The sequence below is a fragment of the Coregonus clupeaformis genome, chromosome 31, assembly GCF_020615455.1.
Source record: "Coregonus clupeaformis isolate EN_2021a chromosome 31, ASM2061545v1, whole genome shotgun sequence".
Classification (NCBI taxonomy): Eukaryota; Metazoa; Chordata; class Actinopteri; order Salmoniformes; family Salmonidae; genus Coregonus; species Coregonus clupeaformis.
Genome location: NC_059222.1, coordinates 14042210 through 14059853, shown reverse-complemented (window position 1 = coordinate 14059853; position 17644 = coordinate 14042210). Strand labels below are relative to the sequence as shown.

The following is a 17644-nucleotide window of genomic DNA, read 5'->3' as shown; positions in this document are numbered from 1 at the left end:
ACCCAGAGTTACCTCTGCTGCAGAGGTTAAGTTCATTAGAGTTACCAGTCTCAGAAATTGCAGCCCAAATAAATGCTTCACAGAGTTCAAGTCACAGACACATCTCAACATCAACTGTTCAGAGGGGACTGTGTGAATCAGGCCTTCATTGTCGAATTGCTGCAAAGAAACCACTACAAAAGGACACCAATAAGAAGAAGAGACCTGCTTGGGCCAAGAAACACGAGCAATGGACATTAGGACCGGTGGAAATTTGCCCTTTGGTCTGGAGTCCAAATTGGAGATTTTTGGTTCCAACCGCCGTGTCTTTGTGGTTGAACGGATGTTCACCGCATGTGTAGTTCCCACAATAAAGCATGGAGGAGGAGGTGTTATGGTGTGGGGGTGCTTTGCTGGTGACACTGTCTGTGATTTATTTAGAATCCAAGGCACACTTAACCAGCATGGCTACCACAGCATTCTGCAGCGATATGCCATCCCATCTGGTTTTGGCTTAGTGGGACTATCATTTATTTTTCAACAGGACAATGACCCAACACACCTCCAGGCTGTGTAAGGGCTATTTTACCAAGAAAGAGAGTGATGGAGTGCTGCATCAGATGACCTGGCCTCCACAATCCCCCGACCTCAACCCAATTGAGATGGTTTGGGATGAGTCAGACGGCAGAGTGAAGGAAAAGCATTCAACAAGTGCTCTGCATATGTGGGAACTCCTTCAAGACTGTTGGAAAAACATTCAAGGTGAAGCTGGTTGAGGGAATGCCAAGAGTGTGCAAAGCTGTCATCAAGGCAAAGGGTGGCTATTTGAAGAATCTCAAATATATCATATATTTTGATTTGTTTAACACCTTTTTGGTTATTATATGATTCCATATATGTTATTTCATAGTTTTGATGTCTTCACTATTAAAATGCAAATCAATTTATAACATTTTTGACATGCGTTTTTCTGGATTTTGTTGTTGTTATTCTGTCTCTCACTGTTCAAATAAACCTACCATTAAAATTATAGACTGATCATGTCTTTGTCAGTGGGCAAACGTACAAAATCAGCAGGGGATCAAATACTTTTTTCCCTCACTGTAGGTATGTCCAAACTTTTGACTGGTAGTGTATGTTTTATTTTATTTTTAATGTTTTTTTTAACAATACAAAACACACACAAACGACAACATACAGAAGCACACAAACGTCCACAACCTCACCCCTGCCCAGACCCACCTGCTCACACCCCCATCTCCAGCAACCGTATCATCCGCCACATTTAGTTTCTCTCTGTCGCCCACACACTTTCAACATTTAGATAATACAATATTTTACCTTTCCATTGTGTTAACGATGGATGATAGGTTGATTTCCAGTTTTGAAGTATGTTTTTACAAGATGATTGACGAGATATGTGTCATCCAACCCATCGGGTATCTCACTGCACCTTCATATGCCATGTCTTGAAATATGCAGGCAGACGGGTTAAAAATAAATGTATCCTATAGGAGTCTTGTAGGATTTTGTCACCCCAATCAGAATCCTATTAGAACTTTTTTTTCTTAACTGAACCCATTAAATTATAATTTGTTGTCATTAGTTCGAGTACAATACAACAACATTAAGTACAACATTTTCTATGATCGGAATCAACAGTTCTATATCATTTCAGTTTTATTCACCTGTAAGAAAGCCTGTCTCTTTAAGAGTGACTGACGTCACAGCTAGCACGAGCTTGCAATGTTAATAAGCATAACTCCGGTTATTCTAACTGTTTTATTGTTCACTCTGCGTGAATGCAAGAACTTTGAGTACAGTGTTTGTTTCCTTGTGATTCCTGAGGAAGTTGTCAATGTTTTAGTTATATTTTCGTCATTGTACAGTGTGTTATGCACTCTGTTTCTTAGATGGCATAAAAACAACGTTACTGTTAGCCACATTTTGCCTGTCAGCTGGCTAGCTAGCTAAGTTGTAGCCTTTTGAATGTCGTTTTTGAGTCACTATTGTTATAGCAGATTAGATATTTTTTTTCTTGTTTGTTATTGCTAATTATAAACCTGGTGGTTCAAGCCCTGAATGCTGATTGGCTGAACGCCATGGTATATCAGACCATAAACCATGGGTATGACCAAAAATTAGTTTTTACTGTTCTAATTACATTGGTAACCAGTTTAAAATAGCAACAAGGCACTTTGGGGTTTGTGGTATATGGTCAATTTACCACAGCTAACCGTGTTATATACTCTCTATATAGCTGTGGTTAGCTTGGCCATATACCACACCCCCTTGTGCCTTATTGCTTAAATACCCTGTTTTCCTGATTTTCTGGTAGATTCCTAGTAGAAAAATCAGATTTTGGAACCAGTCCTATTGGAGTCTTATGGGATTCTATCCTATAGGATTTTATCCTATAGGATCCCATAGGAATCCAATACAAGAAACCAATAAAAAATCCTATCAGATTTTGGAACCAGTCCTATAGGATCTTATAGGATAAAATCCTATAGGATAGGTTCCAAAATCTGATAGGATATTCTATTGGATGTGTGTTGAAAGGGTGAGTTGAAAATGTACACATCATGTGTTAAATGTGCCAACACGGTGATTGTGTTAAAAGTAGTCATCCATAACTAGACACACGGATGTGTTAAATAACATGTTTTTTTTTTTTTAAACACATCTGTTCTAAGAGTGTAGCCATGGCAGTATGGTCAATCAGGAATTCCATGCTTCATTTTTAACCTTCTTAGGCATAACTAACCCATGGAAATACTGGTAACTGGGGTATATTTACACAATTTTACATTTTTTTTTTTTACAGTTAAGTTATACATTTCTGTCTGGATTTATTAATCTGGACAAAATAAAGACATCCTCTCTTTTAGTAGAGTATATCTGATCCTCAATAAAAATAAAAATAAATTCTAAAGAATGATGGTTAAAGAATATGAGGGATTGAACCTGCAATTTTCAGATTTTCAGCCAGATCATTAACCCTCTGCACCAATGTGACCACAACCTAAATAAATGTGTCAGGAACTTGTAAAGAGCATAATAAATGTGTTCTGGGAATGTTCTTGTAACATCAGTTTATTGTTTTTTGCACCCTAAAATAAACATTGTATTATCATCTGCACAACTGGACAGTTTTTGTGTTTTGGGAACATACAGTTGAAGTCGGAAGTTTACATACACTTAGGTTGGAGTCATTAAAACTTGTTTTTCAACCACTCCACTATTTTCTTGTTAACAAACTATAGTTTTGGCAAATCGGTTAGGACATCTACTTTGTGCATGACACAAGTAATTTTTCCAACAATTGTTTGCAGACAGATTATTTCACTTAATTCACTGTATCACAATTCCAGTGGGTCAGAAGTTTACATACACTAAATTGACTGTGCCTTTAAACAGCTTGGAAAATTCCAGAAAATGATGTCATGGCTTTAGAAGCTTCTGATAGGCTAATTGACATCATTTGAGTCAATTGGAGGTGTACCTGTGGATGTATTACAAGGCCTACCTTCAAACTCAGTGCCTCTTTGCTTGACATCAAGGGAAAATCAAAAGAAATCAGCCAAGACCTCAGAAAAATAATTGTAGACCTCCACAAGTCTGGTTCATCCTTGGGAGCAATTTCCAAACGCCTGCAGGTACCACGTTCATCTGTACAAACAATAGTACGCAAGTATAAACACCATGGGACCACGCAGCCGTCATACCGCTCAGGAAGGAGACGCGTCCTGTCTCCTAGAGATGAACGTACTTTGGTGTGAAAAGTGCAAATCAATCCCAGAACAGCAGCAACGGACCTTGTGAAGATGCTGGAGGAAACAGGTACAAAAGTATCTATATCCACAGTAAAACGAGTCCTACATCGACATAACCTGAAAGGCCGCTCAGCAAGGAAGACGCCACTGCTCCAAAACAGCCATAAAAAAGCCAGACTACGGTTTGCTACTGCACATTGGGACAAAGATTGTACTTTTTGGAGAAATGTCCTCTGGTCTGATGAAACAAAAATAGAACTGTTTGGCCATAATGACCATCGTTATGTTTGGAGGAAAAAGGGGGTTGCTTGCAAGCCGAAGAACACCATCCTACCCGTGAAGCACGGGGGTGGCAGCATCATGCTGTGGGGGTGCTTTGCTGCAGGAGGGACTGGTACACTTCACAAAATAGATGGCATCATGAGGAAGGGAAATTATGTGGATATATTGAAGCAACATCTCAAGACATCAGGAAGTTAAAGCTTGGTCGCAAATGGGTCTTCCAATTGGACAATGACCCCAAGCATACTTCCAAAGTTGTGGCAAAATGGCTTAAGGACAACAAAGTCAAGGTATTGGGGTGGCCATCACAAAGCCCTGACTTCATCCTATAGAAAATGTGTGGGCAGAACTGAAAAAGCGTGTGCGAGCAAGGAGGCCTACAAACCTGACTCAGTTACACCAGCTCTGTCAGGAGGAATGGGCCAAAATTCACCCAACTTATTGTGGTTACAAGTTAAACAATTTAAAGGCAATGCTACCAAATACTAATTGAGTGTATGTAAACTTCTGACCCACTGGGAATGTGATGACAGAAGTAAAAGCTGAAATAAATAATTATCTGCTATTATTCTGACATTTCACATTCTTAAAATAAAGTGGTGATCCTAACTGACCTAAAACAGAGAATATTTACTAGGATTAAATGTCAGGAATTGTGAAAAACTGAGTTTAAATGTTTTTGGCTAAGGTGTATAGGGGGGCGGCAGGTAGCTTAGTGGTTAAGAGTGTTCTGCCAGTAACCGAAAGGTCGCTGGTTCTAATCCCCGAGCCAACTAGGTGAAAAATCTGTCGATGTGCCCTTGAGCAAGGCACTTAACCCTAATTGCTCCTGTAAGTCACTCTGGATAAGAGTGTCTGCTAAATGACTAAAATGTTAAATGTGTATGTAAACTTCCGACTTCAACTGTATCTTTTGTGATGTCCCCACAATGTTACCACCAGACTGTTCCCACAACCTAATGAAACATTCTGGGAACCTTTTTAAAGAGCAGACGTGTTTTGGGAATGTTTAATTCAAACATTGGATAATCATCAGCACGACTGGACAGTTTTATGAGAACATTTGCTGCAACCTAGCAAATGTTCTAGGGACTTTCACAGAACCAATTTTGGTTTGCTGGGAAAACATTACTGATACATTGTGATATTACATTACCTGGAAACCTAATGAAAACTTTTGGGGAATGTTGTGCACAACATTTTAGTGAATGTTAGGCGAACATTCCAAGGATATTTCATTTAAAACATAAAAAAAAGGTTATCAAAACATTCCTTGAATGTTTTTGGGATGTTATCATCCTAATGTTAGATAAAACCCTAACTAGAACTTAATGGGAATCTTTGCTAATGTTCTGGGAATGTTCCCAGTTTGCTGGGTATTCACAATGCCACTAGAAGCACATTTATAATGCCTTATAAGTTATGCATAATGCAATACAATGAACAACAAAGACGCTAATAACTGTTCTTAAACATCTATGACTACACTCACAATACTGTAAGTGTTATAATGCCAGACGTGAAATAAAATATGAAATATATGCGTAGATCATTACTATTATTGTCTTGTGACGCTGACTTTTCTGCTTCCTCCTGCAGGTGGCAGTATAGACAGTGACTGTGCCTTCGAGTGTGACTATGCCCTGCCGCCTCTCTCTATGACTGAGGGCATCCAGCACATCCGCATCATGGAGGGTGTGTCACGCTCCCTGCCCTCCTCCCCGCTGCTCACACACCAGACCATCAGCGTCCGGCTGCAGCCCATCAAGAAGCTCACAGGTAATGGTCACAGAAATATACATAACACCTCCCGTAGGTCAAGCTGCGTTGCTGTCTGTTCCTTTGGGCGTTCGTTTAATAACCAATCACCCAATGTCACTCATTCGTGTTGGAATGTTGTGTGGGGAAATGCATAACAGTCAGTTACATGATGGTAACTGGGAAGTGGGATGCTTACGTCAGTGATCACTGATGCCGGTAGACAAAAATCATTGTGAACTCAAATGATCAAATACAGCCCTCCCAGGTCAAGGCCCACTAATAATCACACCAGGCTTACTTAATAGCTGGGCTGGGATGCCAGGAATGGCAGATATGAGCTGTGGTTGTCTTCCTGTCCTGCTTGTCTCTGACTCTGTCACTCACCACTAACTGATCATTTCCTGTCACAGTCATCTCGGAAAACAGCTTCACTCCCAGTCTTGTTCTCTCTCTCTCTCGTTCTCTCTCTCGTTCTCTCTCGTTCTCTCTCTTTCTCTCGTTCTTTCTCATTCTCTCGTTCTCTCTCGTTCTCTCTCTCGTTCTCTCTCTCGTTCTCTCGTTCGCTACAGTACCAGTCAAAAGTTTGGACACACCTACTCATTCAAAGGTTTTTCTTTATTTTTACTATTTTCTACATTGTAGAATAATAGTGAAGACATCAACTATAAAATAACACATATGGAATCATGTAGTAACCAAAAAAGTGTTTAACAAATCAAAATATATTTTATATTTGAGATTCTTCAAATAGCCACCTTGATGACAGCTTTGCACACTCTTGGCATTCTCTCAACCAGCTTCACCTGTAATGCTTTTCCAACAGTCTTGAAGGAGTTCCCACACATGCTGAGCACTTGTTGGCGGCTTTTCCTTCACTCTGCGGTCCGACTCATCCCAAACCATCTCAATTTGGTTGAGGTCGGGGGTTGTGGAGGCCAGGTCATCTGATGCAGCACTCCATTACTCTCCTTCTTGGTAAAATAACCCTTACACAGCCTGGAGGTGTGTTGGGTCATTGTCCTGTTGAAAAACAAATGATAGTCCCACTAAGCCCAAACCAGATGGGATGGTGTATCGCTGCAGAATGCTGTGGTAGCCATGCTGGTTAAGTGTCTTCAATTTTGAATAAATAACAGACAGTGTCACCAGCAAAGCACCACCACACCTTAACACCACCTCCTCCATGCTTTACGGTGGGAAATACACATGCGGTGATCATCCATTCACCCACACCACGTCTCACAAAGACACGGCGGTTGGAACCAAAAATCTCCAATTTGGACTCCAGACCAAAGAACACATTTCCACCGGTCTAATGTCCATTGCTCGTGTTTCTTGGCCCAAGCAAGTCTCTTCTTCTTATTGGTGTCCTTTAGTAGTGGTTTCTTTGCAGCAATACGACCATGAAGGCCTGATTCACACGGTCTCTTCTGAACAGTTGATGTTGAGATGTGGCTGTGACTTGAACTCTGTGAAGCATTTATTTGGGCTGCAATTTCTGAGGCTGGTAACTCTAATGAACTTATCCTCTGTAGCAGAGGTAACTCTGGGTCTTCCATTCCTGTGGCGGTCCTCATGAGAGCCAGTTTCATCATAGCGCTTGATGGTTTTTGCGACCGCACTTGAAGAAACTTTCAAAGTTCTTGAAATGTTCCGTATTGACTGACCTTCATGTCTTAAAGTAATGATGGACTGTCGTTTCTCTTTGCTTATTTGAGCTGTTCTTGCTATAATATGGACTTGGTCTTTTACCAAATAGGGCTATCTTCTTTATACCACCCCTACTTTGTCACAACACAACTGATTGGCTCAAACGCATTAAGAAGGAAATAAATTCCAGAAATTAACTTTTAAGAAGGCACACCTGTTAATTGAAATGCATTCCAGGTGACTACCTCATGAAGCTGGTTGAGAGAATGCCAAGAGTGCGCAAAGCTGTCATCAAGGCAAAGGGTGGCTACTTGAAGAATCTCAAATATAAAATATATTTTGATTTGTTAAACACTTTTTGGGTTACTATATGATTACATATGTGTTTGTTCATAGTTTTGATGTCTTCACTATTATTCTACAATGTAGAAAATAGTTTTAAAAAATAAAGAAAAACCATTGAATGAGTAGGTGTGTCCAAACTTTTGACTGGTACTGTACAGTCATTGCACTGGAAGGGGCTAGTGTGGCTGGGCAGTGCAGACATCCAAGGCTTGAATTGAATAAGAAAAAGGAGGATTGTGAAATGTATAAATAAAGAAATGCAGCAGTGTTATTGCCTTGAGTGTCTACAGAGTGAAAGTGATTGGGTGTGAAACGCATTGTCCAACATTCACTACTAGGGTGTGGCGCACCACTCTCATCCTCTTGATTTAGCCTAGTTGTATCATGAACCCTCTCCTATAGTGCCTTCAGAAAGTATTTACACCCCTTGACTTTTTCCACATTTTGTTGATATATCCTGAATTTAAAATGGATTAAACTGAAATGTTTTGTCACTGGTCTACACACAATACCCCATAATGTCAAAGTGATATGTTTTTAGAATTTTTTACTAATTATTTAAAAATGAAAAGTCAATAAGTATTCAGACCCTTTACTCAGTACTTTGTTGAAGCACCTTTGGCAACGATTACAACCTCGAGTCTTCTTGGGTATGATGTATTTGGGGAGTTTCTCCCATTCTCTGCAGATCCTCTCAAGTTCTGTCAGGTTGGATGGGGAGCGTCGCTGCACAGCTATTTTCAGGTCTCTCCAGAGCTGTTCGATCGTGTTAAAGTCCGGGCTCTGACTGGCCCACTCAAGGACATTCAGAGACTTGTCCCGAAGCCACTTCTGCGTTGTCTTGGCTGTGTGCTTAGGGTCGTTGTCCTGTTGGAAGGTGAACCTTTGCCCCAGTCAGAGGTCCTGAGCGCTCTGGAGCAGGTTTTCATCAAGGATCTCTCTCTGTACTTTGCTCCGTTCATCTTTGCCTCGATCCTGACTAGTCTCCCAGTCCCTGCCACTGAAAAACATCCCCACAGCATGATGCTACCACCACATTGCGTCACCATAGGGATGGTGCCAGGTTTCCTCCAGACGTGACGCTTGGTATTCACGCCAAAGAGTTCAATCTTGGTTTCATCAGAGAAGAGAATCTTGTTTCTCATGGTCTGAGAGTCTTTTAGGTGCTGTTTGGCAAACTCCAAGCGGGCTGTCATGTGCCTTTTACTGAGGAGTGGCTTCCGTCTGGCCACTACCATAAAGGCCTAATTGGTGGAGTGCTGTAGAGATGTTTGTCCTTCTGGAAGGTACTCCCTTCTCCACAGAGGAACTCTGGAGCTCTGTCAGAGTGACCATCGGGTTCTTGGTCACCTCCCTGACCAAGGCCCTTCTACCCCGATTGCTCAGTTTGGCCGGGCGGCCAGCTCTAGGAAGAGTCTTGGTGATTCCAAACTTCTTCCATTTAAGAATGATGGAGGCCACTGTGTTCTTGGAGAGCTTCAATGCTGCAGTAATTCTTTGGTACTGTTCCCCAGATCTGTGCCTACGGACAATTCCTTTGACCTCATGGCTTGGTTTTTTCTCTGACATGCACTGTCAACTGTGGGACCTTATATAGACAGGTGTGTGCCCTTCCAAATCATGTCCAATCAATTGAATTTACCACAGGTGGAATCCAATCAAGTTGGAGAAACATCTCAAGGATGATCAACGGAAACAGGATGCACCTGAGCTCAATTTCGAGTCTCATAGCAAAGGGTCTGAATACTTATGTAAATAAGGTATTTGTTTTATTTTTTTAATTTGTAAAAAAATGTAAAAACCTGTTTTCGCTTTGTCATTATGGGGTATTGTGTGTAGATTGAAAAACAGTTATTTAATCCATTTTAGAATAAGGCTGTAACGTAACAAAATGTGGAAAAAGTCAAGGGGTCTGAATACTTTCCGAATGCACTGTATATGCTGCTGTGTGTTTTGTACATCATACAGAATGATTTATTTCTCTAAACTGGGCTTTTTAAAAGCCCTGTTATCTTCACCGGGGGTGCTACTTGCTACTGCTGGAGGAGAAGGCTTTGTGTTGTTGGTGACAGGAGCCAGGAGAGGTGGGGTCGGATCGGAGGGAATGGGGCCTGAAAATTACATTTCATAGCTAGCCAATCTTCTGCAGCCAAATATCTCTCTCTCTTTCTTTCTCTCTCTCTCTCCTCCACACTGCTTACAGCCTCCTTTGTCTGTTTATTCCCCCTTTCTTCCCTCTGTGCTTTCCTCTCTCTTTCGTGTCTGTAGAACATTCAGCCTAATTTACTAACACTTTAATCTACGTGAATCAAAAGGAATTCTGGGAGTTTCATTGTGTTTGTTGTTATCTTGATGACTGTTGTCGTAGAGAGGAGCGCTGTTGTTGATTTAATAACACAGAAACGGCTCTCGCTCTCTCTTTCACTTATGCAAGTCTTTATTTCACAGTTTGATTGTGAACTCTGTGACTGTGTATACATGCACAGTCATTCAATTTATGATTTACAATTTGCCTTGTTAATGCAATATAATCATAATTATAATTAGCCTTGTATGCCAGTTAGATGCTGATAGCGATGCAGATGCTGTTGCTGCTGTGGTGTAGTTTGGGAGGTAACATGGGAATAAGAGATCCTCATTACTTTTAATTTGATACTCCACTGTGTGCTAACTCTGCTGCATTACTACTTTCATGCGGTTTATTTTACCTCTGCACAATGAGTCCAACTGCATCAGCATGCTGCACGTATGCCAGTGCAAAGAGATGTACCACCTCTCGAGTGTAGCTTACGCACCTGTTCATTTGTTTTGCAAAATGGAAATAAATAGGCTTTCTCTGCCTTTTTAAACCTGCCTGGAAGTCGGAGGCGGGCGGCCATAGCCGCAACACCAGATTGGGCATGGTCCCGAGCACCCCAGCCTTATTCCCACTCTTTTTAATTAATTCAACCCAGTGCCACTCCTTACACCGCCTGCCAGTGCCAAGTTATAGTATGGGAAGCATGGGCATCTGAGGCTCAAGCTTCATCCCAAATGGCACCCTATTCCCTTTATAGTGCACTACTTTCGACCAGGGTTCATAGGGCTCTGGTTAAAAGTAGTGCACTATACAGGGAATAGGGTGCCATTTGGGATGCCTCTCCTCCTCCCAGCACCCAGCAGGGACCAGCAGGCTTCAGCAGCAGGCCCAATCAGAGCAGGTCTTCAGCCTGGCTAGATGCACTTTGATCCCTCCTGGAGGCCCTTCCTTTCTCCCTTCTTCCCCCATCCTCCCAAGCTCTCACCAGTCTTACCCAGCCCTCCCCTGCACGCCAAGTATTCCCCAGCTCTCCCCCAGCCCTCTGCTTTTCCCCGTGCTCCCCTTTCCCTCCTTTGCCCTCCCCAGACCTGCCCTCCCCAGACCTCCTCTGCTATCCCCAGCATCATCCTACCCGTTCTCCTCCTCAGCCCTACCACCAGCCCTCCTGCTCTGCCTTGATTGGCCTCAGGGAGCTGGGAGCTGGTAGGGAGCTGGCAGGCAGTAGAGCTGTTTTATTGGCTTATTCAACACCACCGTTCCAGATAGAATGACAATGCTCTGAAAGCAGTGCTGACCTTTTTAGGAAATCATTGAGTTGCTGATTTAATCTCCTCCCCTCACTCCGCTCTCTCTGCCTGCATGGAGGTTTCATTCAGGGGGTCCCATCTGCTCTGAACCCAACCTGTGAAATGGATTGGAGAGGCAGGCAGGAGGGCGGGAGCTGGCAGAGGGTGCCTATGGCTTTAGCCCTTTACAGAGCCGGCGGTGTCATGGATTGCGTCCCAAATGCCACCCAATTCCCTATGGGCCCTTGTCAAAAGTAGTGCGCTATAAAGGGAATAGGATGTAATTTGGAACGTACCCATGGTGCCACCGTTCCCCCGGATGGTGTGGAAATGTCACACTGCCTTTGGTACAGAGGATCACAAGAGCAGCCTGTTCGCTCTGGTGGTGGGTTCTGAACACTGGGCAGCAGACAGCAACATCCTGACCTGTCTGTTCTCTCTGGTGGTGGGTTCTGAACACTGGGCAGCAGACAGCAACATCCATTAACTATAGCGAAGTAGAGTCGTGACCTGCCTGTTTGGGCTTCAAACACTCAGCATTGATTCCATTCCCCTGCTATTGTGTTCTTTGATCTCTCCCACCACTGCTGCTAGTCCACTGTGATGTGTGTCTGGGTTTAGTCTGGAACGGCTGAGGAGTTGATACACATGAAATGGATAACACATGCATTACACATGACATGGATAACACCAGAGGCGGCGCTCCTAGTGGCCGGGGACTTTAATGCAGGGAAACTTAAATCTGTTTTACCTAATTTCTACCAGCATGTTACAATGAGGGGAAAAAAGTATTTAATCCCCTGCTGATTTTGTACGTTTGCCCACTGACAAAGAAAGGATCAGTCTATAATTTTAATGGTAGGTTTATTTGAACAGCGAGAGACAGAATAACAACAACAAAATCCAGAAAAACGCATGTCAAAAATGTTATAAATTGATTTGCATTTTAATGAGGGAAATAAGTATTTGACCCCCTCTCAATCTGAAAGATTTCTAGCTCCCAGGTGTCTTTCATACAGGTAACGAGCTGAGATTAGGAGCACACATTAGTGCTCCTAATCTCAGTTTGTAACCTGTAGAAAAGACACCTGTCCACAGAAGCAATCAATCAATCAGATTCCAAACTCTCCACCATGGCCAAGACCAAAGAGCTCTCCAAGGATGTCAGGGACAAGATTGTAGACCTACACAAGGCTGGAATGGGCTACAAGACCATCGCCAAGCAGCTTGGTGAGAAGGTGACAACAGTTGGTGCGATAATTCGCATATGGAAGAAACACATAAGAACTGTCAATCTCCCTCGGCCTGGGGCTCCATGCAAGATTTCACCTTGTGGAGTTGCAATGATCATGAGAATGGTGAGGAATCAGCCCAGAACTACACGGGAGGATCTTGTCAATGATCTCAAGGCAGCTGGGACCATAGTCCAAGAAAACAATTGGTAACACACTACACCGTGAAGGACTGAAATCCTACAGTGCCCGCAAGGTCCCCCTGCTCAAGAAAGCACATATACATGCCCGTCTGAAGTTTGCCAATGAACATCTGAATGATTCAGAGGAGAACTGGGTGAAAGTGTTGTGGTCAGATGAGACCAAAATGGAGCTCTTTGGCATCAACTCAACTCGCCGTGTTTGGAGGAGGAGGAATGCTGCCTATGACCCCAAGAACACCATCCCCACCGTCAAACATGGAGGTGGAAACATTATGCTTTGGGGGTGTTTTTCTGCTAAGGGGACAGGACAACTTCACCGCATCAAAGGGACGATGGACGGGGCCATGTACCGTCAAATCTTGGATGAGAACCTCCTTCCCTCAGCCAAGGCATTGAAAATGGGTCGTGGATGGGTATTCCAGCATGACAATGACCCAAAACACACGGTCAAGGCAACAAAGGAGTGGCTCAAGAAGAAGCACATTAAGGTCCTGGAGTGGCCTAGCCAATCTGTGGAGGGAGCTGAAGGTTCGAGTTGCCAAACGTCAGCCTCGAAACCGTAATGACTTGGAGAAGATCTGCAAAGAGGAGTGGGACAAAATCCCTGCTGAGATGTGTGCAAACCTGGTGGCCAACTACAAGAAATGTCTGACCTCTGTGATTGCCAACAAGGGTTTTGCCACCAAGTACTAAGTCATGTTTTGCAGATGGGTCAAATACTTATTTCCCTCATTAAAATGCAAATCAATTTATAAAATTTTGGACATGTGTTTTTCTGGAATTTTTGTTTGTTATTCTGTCTCTCACTGTTCAAATAAACCTATCATTAAAAGTATAGATTGATCATTTCTTTGTCAGTGGGCAAACGTACAAAATCAGCACGGGATCAAATACTTTTTTCCCTCACTGTACATGTGCAACCAGAGAAAAAAAAAATCTAGACCACCTTTACGCCACACACAGAGACGCGTACAGAGCTCTCCCTCGCACTCCATTTGGCAAATCTGACCATAATTATATCCTCCTGATTCCTGCTTACAAGCAAAAACTAAAGCAGGAAGTACCAGTGACTCGATCAATACGGAAGTGGTCAGATGACGCAGATGCTAAGGTATAGGACTGTTTTGCTAGCACAGACTGAAATATGTTCCGGGATTCTTTCTGATAGCATTGAGGAGTATACCATATCAGTCACTGGCTTCATCAATAAGTGCATCGATGACGTCGTCCCCACAGTGACCGTATGTACATACCCCAACCAGAAGCCATGGACTACAGGCAACATCTGCACAGAGCTAAAGGGTAGAGCTGACACTTTCAAGGAGCGGGACTCTAACCCGGACGCTTATAAGAAATCTCGCTATGCTCTCCGACGAACCATCAAACAGGCAAAGAGTCAATACAGGACTAAGATTGAATCGTACTACACCGGCTCTGACGCTCGTCGGATGTGGCAGGGCTTGAAAACGATTACAGACTACAAAGGGAAGCACAGCCGCGAGCTGCCCAGTGACACGAGCCTACCAGACGAGCTAAATAACTTATATGCGCACTTCGAGGCAAGCAACACTGAAGCATTCATGAGAGCATCAGCTGTTCTGGACGACTGTGTGATCACGCTCTCCGTAGCCGATGTGAGTACGACCTTTAAACAGGTCAACATTCACAAGGCCGCAGGGCCAGAAGGATTACCAGGACGTGTACTCCGAACATGCGCTGACCAACTGGCAAGTGACATTCACTGACATTTTCAACCTGTCCCTGACCGAGTCGGTTAATACCAACATGTTTCAAGCAGATCACCATAGTCCCTGTGCCCAAGAACACCAAGGTAACCTGCCTAAATGACTACCGACCCGTTGCACTGACGTCTGTAGCCATGAAGTGCTTTGAAAGGCTGGTCATGGCTCACATCAACACCATTATCCCAGAAACCCTAGACCCACTCCAATTTGCAATCCGCCCCAACAGATCCACAGATGATACAATCTCTATTGCACTCCACACTGCCCTTTCCCACCTGGACAAAAAGAACACCTACGTGAGAATGCTATTAATTAATTGACTACAGCTCAGCGTTCAACACCATAGTGCCCTCAAAGCTCATCACTAAGCTAAGGACCCTGGGACTAAACACCTCCCTCTGCAACTGGATCCTGGACTTCCTGACGGGCCACCCCCAGGTGGTAAGGGTAGGTAACAACACATCTGCCACGCTGATCCTCAACACGGGGGGCCCTCAGGGGTGCGTGCTCAGTCCCCTCCTGTACTCCCTGTTCACCCATGACTGCATGGCTAAGCACGACTCCAACACCATCATTACGTTTGCCGACGACACAACAGTGGTAGGCCTGATCACCGACAATGATGAGACAGCCTATAGGGAGGAGGTCAGAGACCTGGCCGTGTGGTGCCAGGATAACAACCTCTTCCTCAACATGATCAAGACAAAGGAGATGATCGTGGACTACAGGAAAAGGAGGGCCGAGCACGCCCCCATTCTCATCGACAGGGCTGTAGTAGAGCATGTAGAGAGCTTCAAGTTCCTTGGTGTCCACATCACCAACGAACTGTCATGGTCCAAACACACCAAGACAGTTGTGAAGAGGGCACGACAACGCTTAATCCCCCTCAGGAGACTGAAAAGATTTGGCATGGGTCCTCAGATCCTCAAAAAGTTATACAGCTGCACCATCGAGAGCATCCTGACTGGTTGCATCACTGCCTGGTATGACAACTGCTCGGCTTCCGACCGCAAGGCACTACAGAGGGTAGTGCGTACAGCCCAGTACATCACTGGGGACAGCTTAGCTTCCTGCCATGCAGGACCTCTATACCAGGCATTTTTACGCTGCTGCTACTCTCTGTTTATTATCTATACATAGTCACTTTACCTCTACCTACATGTACATATTACCTCGACTAACCTGTGCCCCCGCATATTGACTCTGTACCAGTACCCCCTGTATATAACCTTGTTACTGTTATTTTATTGTTGCACTTTAATTATGTTATCTTTCTATTTTCTTTTTTTCATTTATTTATTTATTTATTGTTTACTTCAGTATATTTAGTAAATACTTTCTTAACACTTATTTTTTTCTTAACTGCATTGTTGGGTAAGGGCTTGTAAGTAAGCATTTCACCTGTTGTATTCGGCGCATGCAAATTTGATTTGATTTGACATGCAATACACATGAAATGGAAAGCACATGCAATACACATGAAATGCCCAAGAAAACGTGCTCATATCCTACTGAGTTCTCTGGCTTAAATTAGTGTTTGGGTGCAGTAGTCCAGGAGACCTTTTTAATAATAGTCGATACACACCCTCAGTGATATATTAGTCTGGTTTATGACTTGTTGTAATCAGTGACTGGCTGTTTGTTGGTTAATAAGCTGAAGTGTCTGTCTCTCTCTACTGAGATGTAGGCTGCATCCCAAATGGCACCCTATTTCCTATAGTGCGCTATATGCTCTGGTCAAAAGTAGTGCACTCTATAGGGAATAGGTTGCCAATTTGGGATGCTTTGTAGAGCCACAGCAAGCTGATTACTCCACTCCGAAACGTTTAAAGGCATTATTTCAACGTCTCTCTCTGCATCTCACTGCTTCCCCTCATTTATAACAGCAAGAGATCAATACGATTAGCAATTACTGTTTTCTTTTTACTTTCACATGGATTTCCACATTAAGATGGAAAATTAGTGCATTTGCCCTTCAACCCTCCCAGCTCTCCCACCCTCACTGCAATTATAATGCTATTATTAGTGTATCTGAAATCCATTGTCTGTTCTACTCACCCTGCTTCCACTGTACTGTATAGCAGCTTTACTTATAAAGATATATTACTGTACAGGAGTGGGTTTAGGCTTTGGGAAATCCACCCCTGTGCTGCACATTGAGCCTAGTGTAGTGGTGTGTGATAAGGTGAAGCATGTGTTAAATTACTGTATTGTGCTGTACTGCAGGCCTACCTTGGGCCTAGGAGTGTGGTACAAATAGAGTCATCTCTGTGTGGCTAATGCTGAGATGAAGACTGACATTTATACATTTCAATCTCCTCCTCCCCTCCAAATCTCTTTACCCACTCGGCTCAGCTCCCAGGGCCCATCGTTCTCCAATAGCGGAGGTGCATAAAGATGCGCTTACCCTCATGCACTTACCACAAATTCCTTGTTTTGCTCAGTTCGCCGTATTGTACATTGCGCTCCGTTACTCTTTTTTTGTATGGTAATTAGCAGACTATACACAATCCCCAATTTTTATTCCAGATGCTGGCAATTTGAAAAACCGAAAAAGTAGATTGTACTGATTTATTGGCACATTGAACCATACGTGCGCCATAGTTTAAAAATTCAGCGGATAGTGCTAAGACAATGACGTCATATCTTAATTCTGCCATCTTTATGCACGTTCGCCATTACAATCTGCGTGTCCCACTATAACCCTTCCCCCTCTGTTCCGGACACGTACAGTCATTTGTTCCGCCGAATGGAAATATGACATTTTCAGCTCCTCTGACAATTCACAGGTAGAAGAAAACAGAGAAAAGGCTAAATGATGAGAAGGCAATTGAAAAGGAGGAATATAATGTCATAAGAACCAGTGGACCTGAACGCATCAATACTGACTGAGGAAATCAGTGCATGCGACTGGATTGGCACATTAATCCCTATATAGTGCAATACTTTTGTTTTTAAACTATAGGGCTCTGAAAAATAGTATTGCTTTATAAAGGTAATAGGGTGCCAGTGTTTATCGTTTAGCAGATTTCAGTCAAATAAACCTGTGGTTTTCAGACAATGCCATCCACTGTTTCTACATCAGT

At 43.2% G+C, this 17644-nt stretch overlaps 1 protein-coding gene across 1 annotated transcript in view; it reads left to right on the top strand.

Moving 5' to 3' along the window:
- Positions 1–17644, top strand: part of tanc2b (tetratricopeptide repeat, ankyrin repeat and coiled-coil containing 2b) — a 261716-nt gene that overhangs the window by 133975 nt on the left and 110097 nt on the right. The window contains exon 5 of the mRNA XM_045209787.1: positions 5637–5816. Within this exon, the coding sequence (XP_045065722.1) occupies positions 5637–5816 (180 nt within the window). The remainder of the gene's footprint in view (positions 1–5636; positions 5817–17644) is intronic.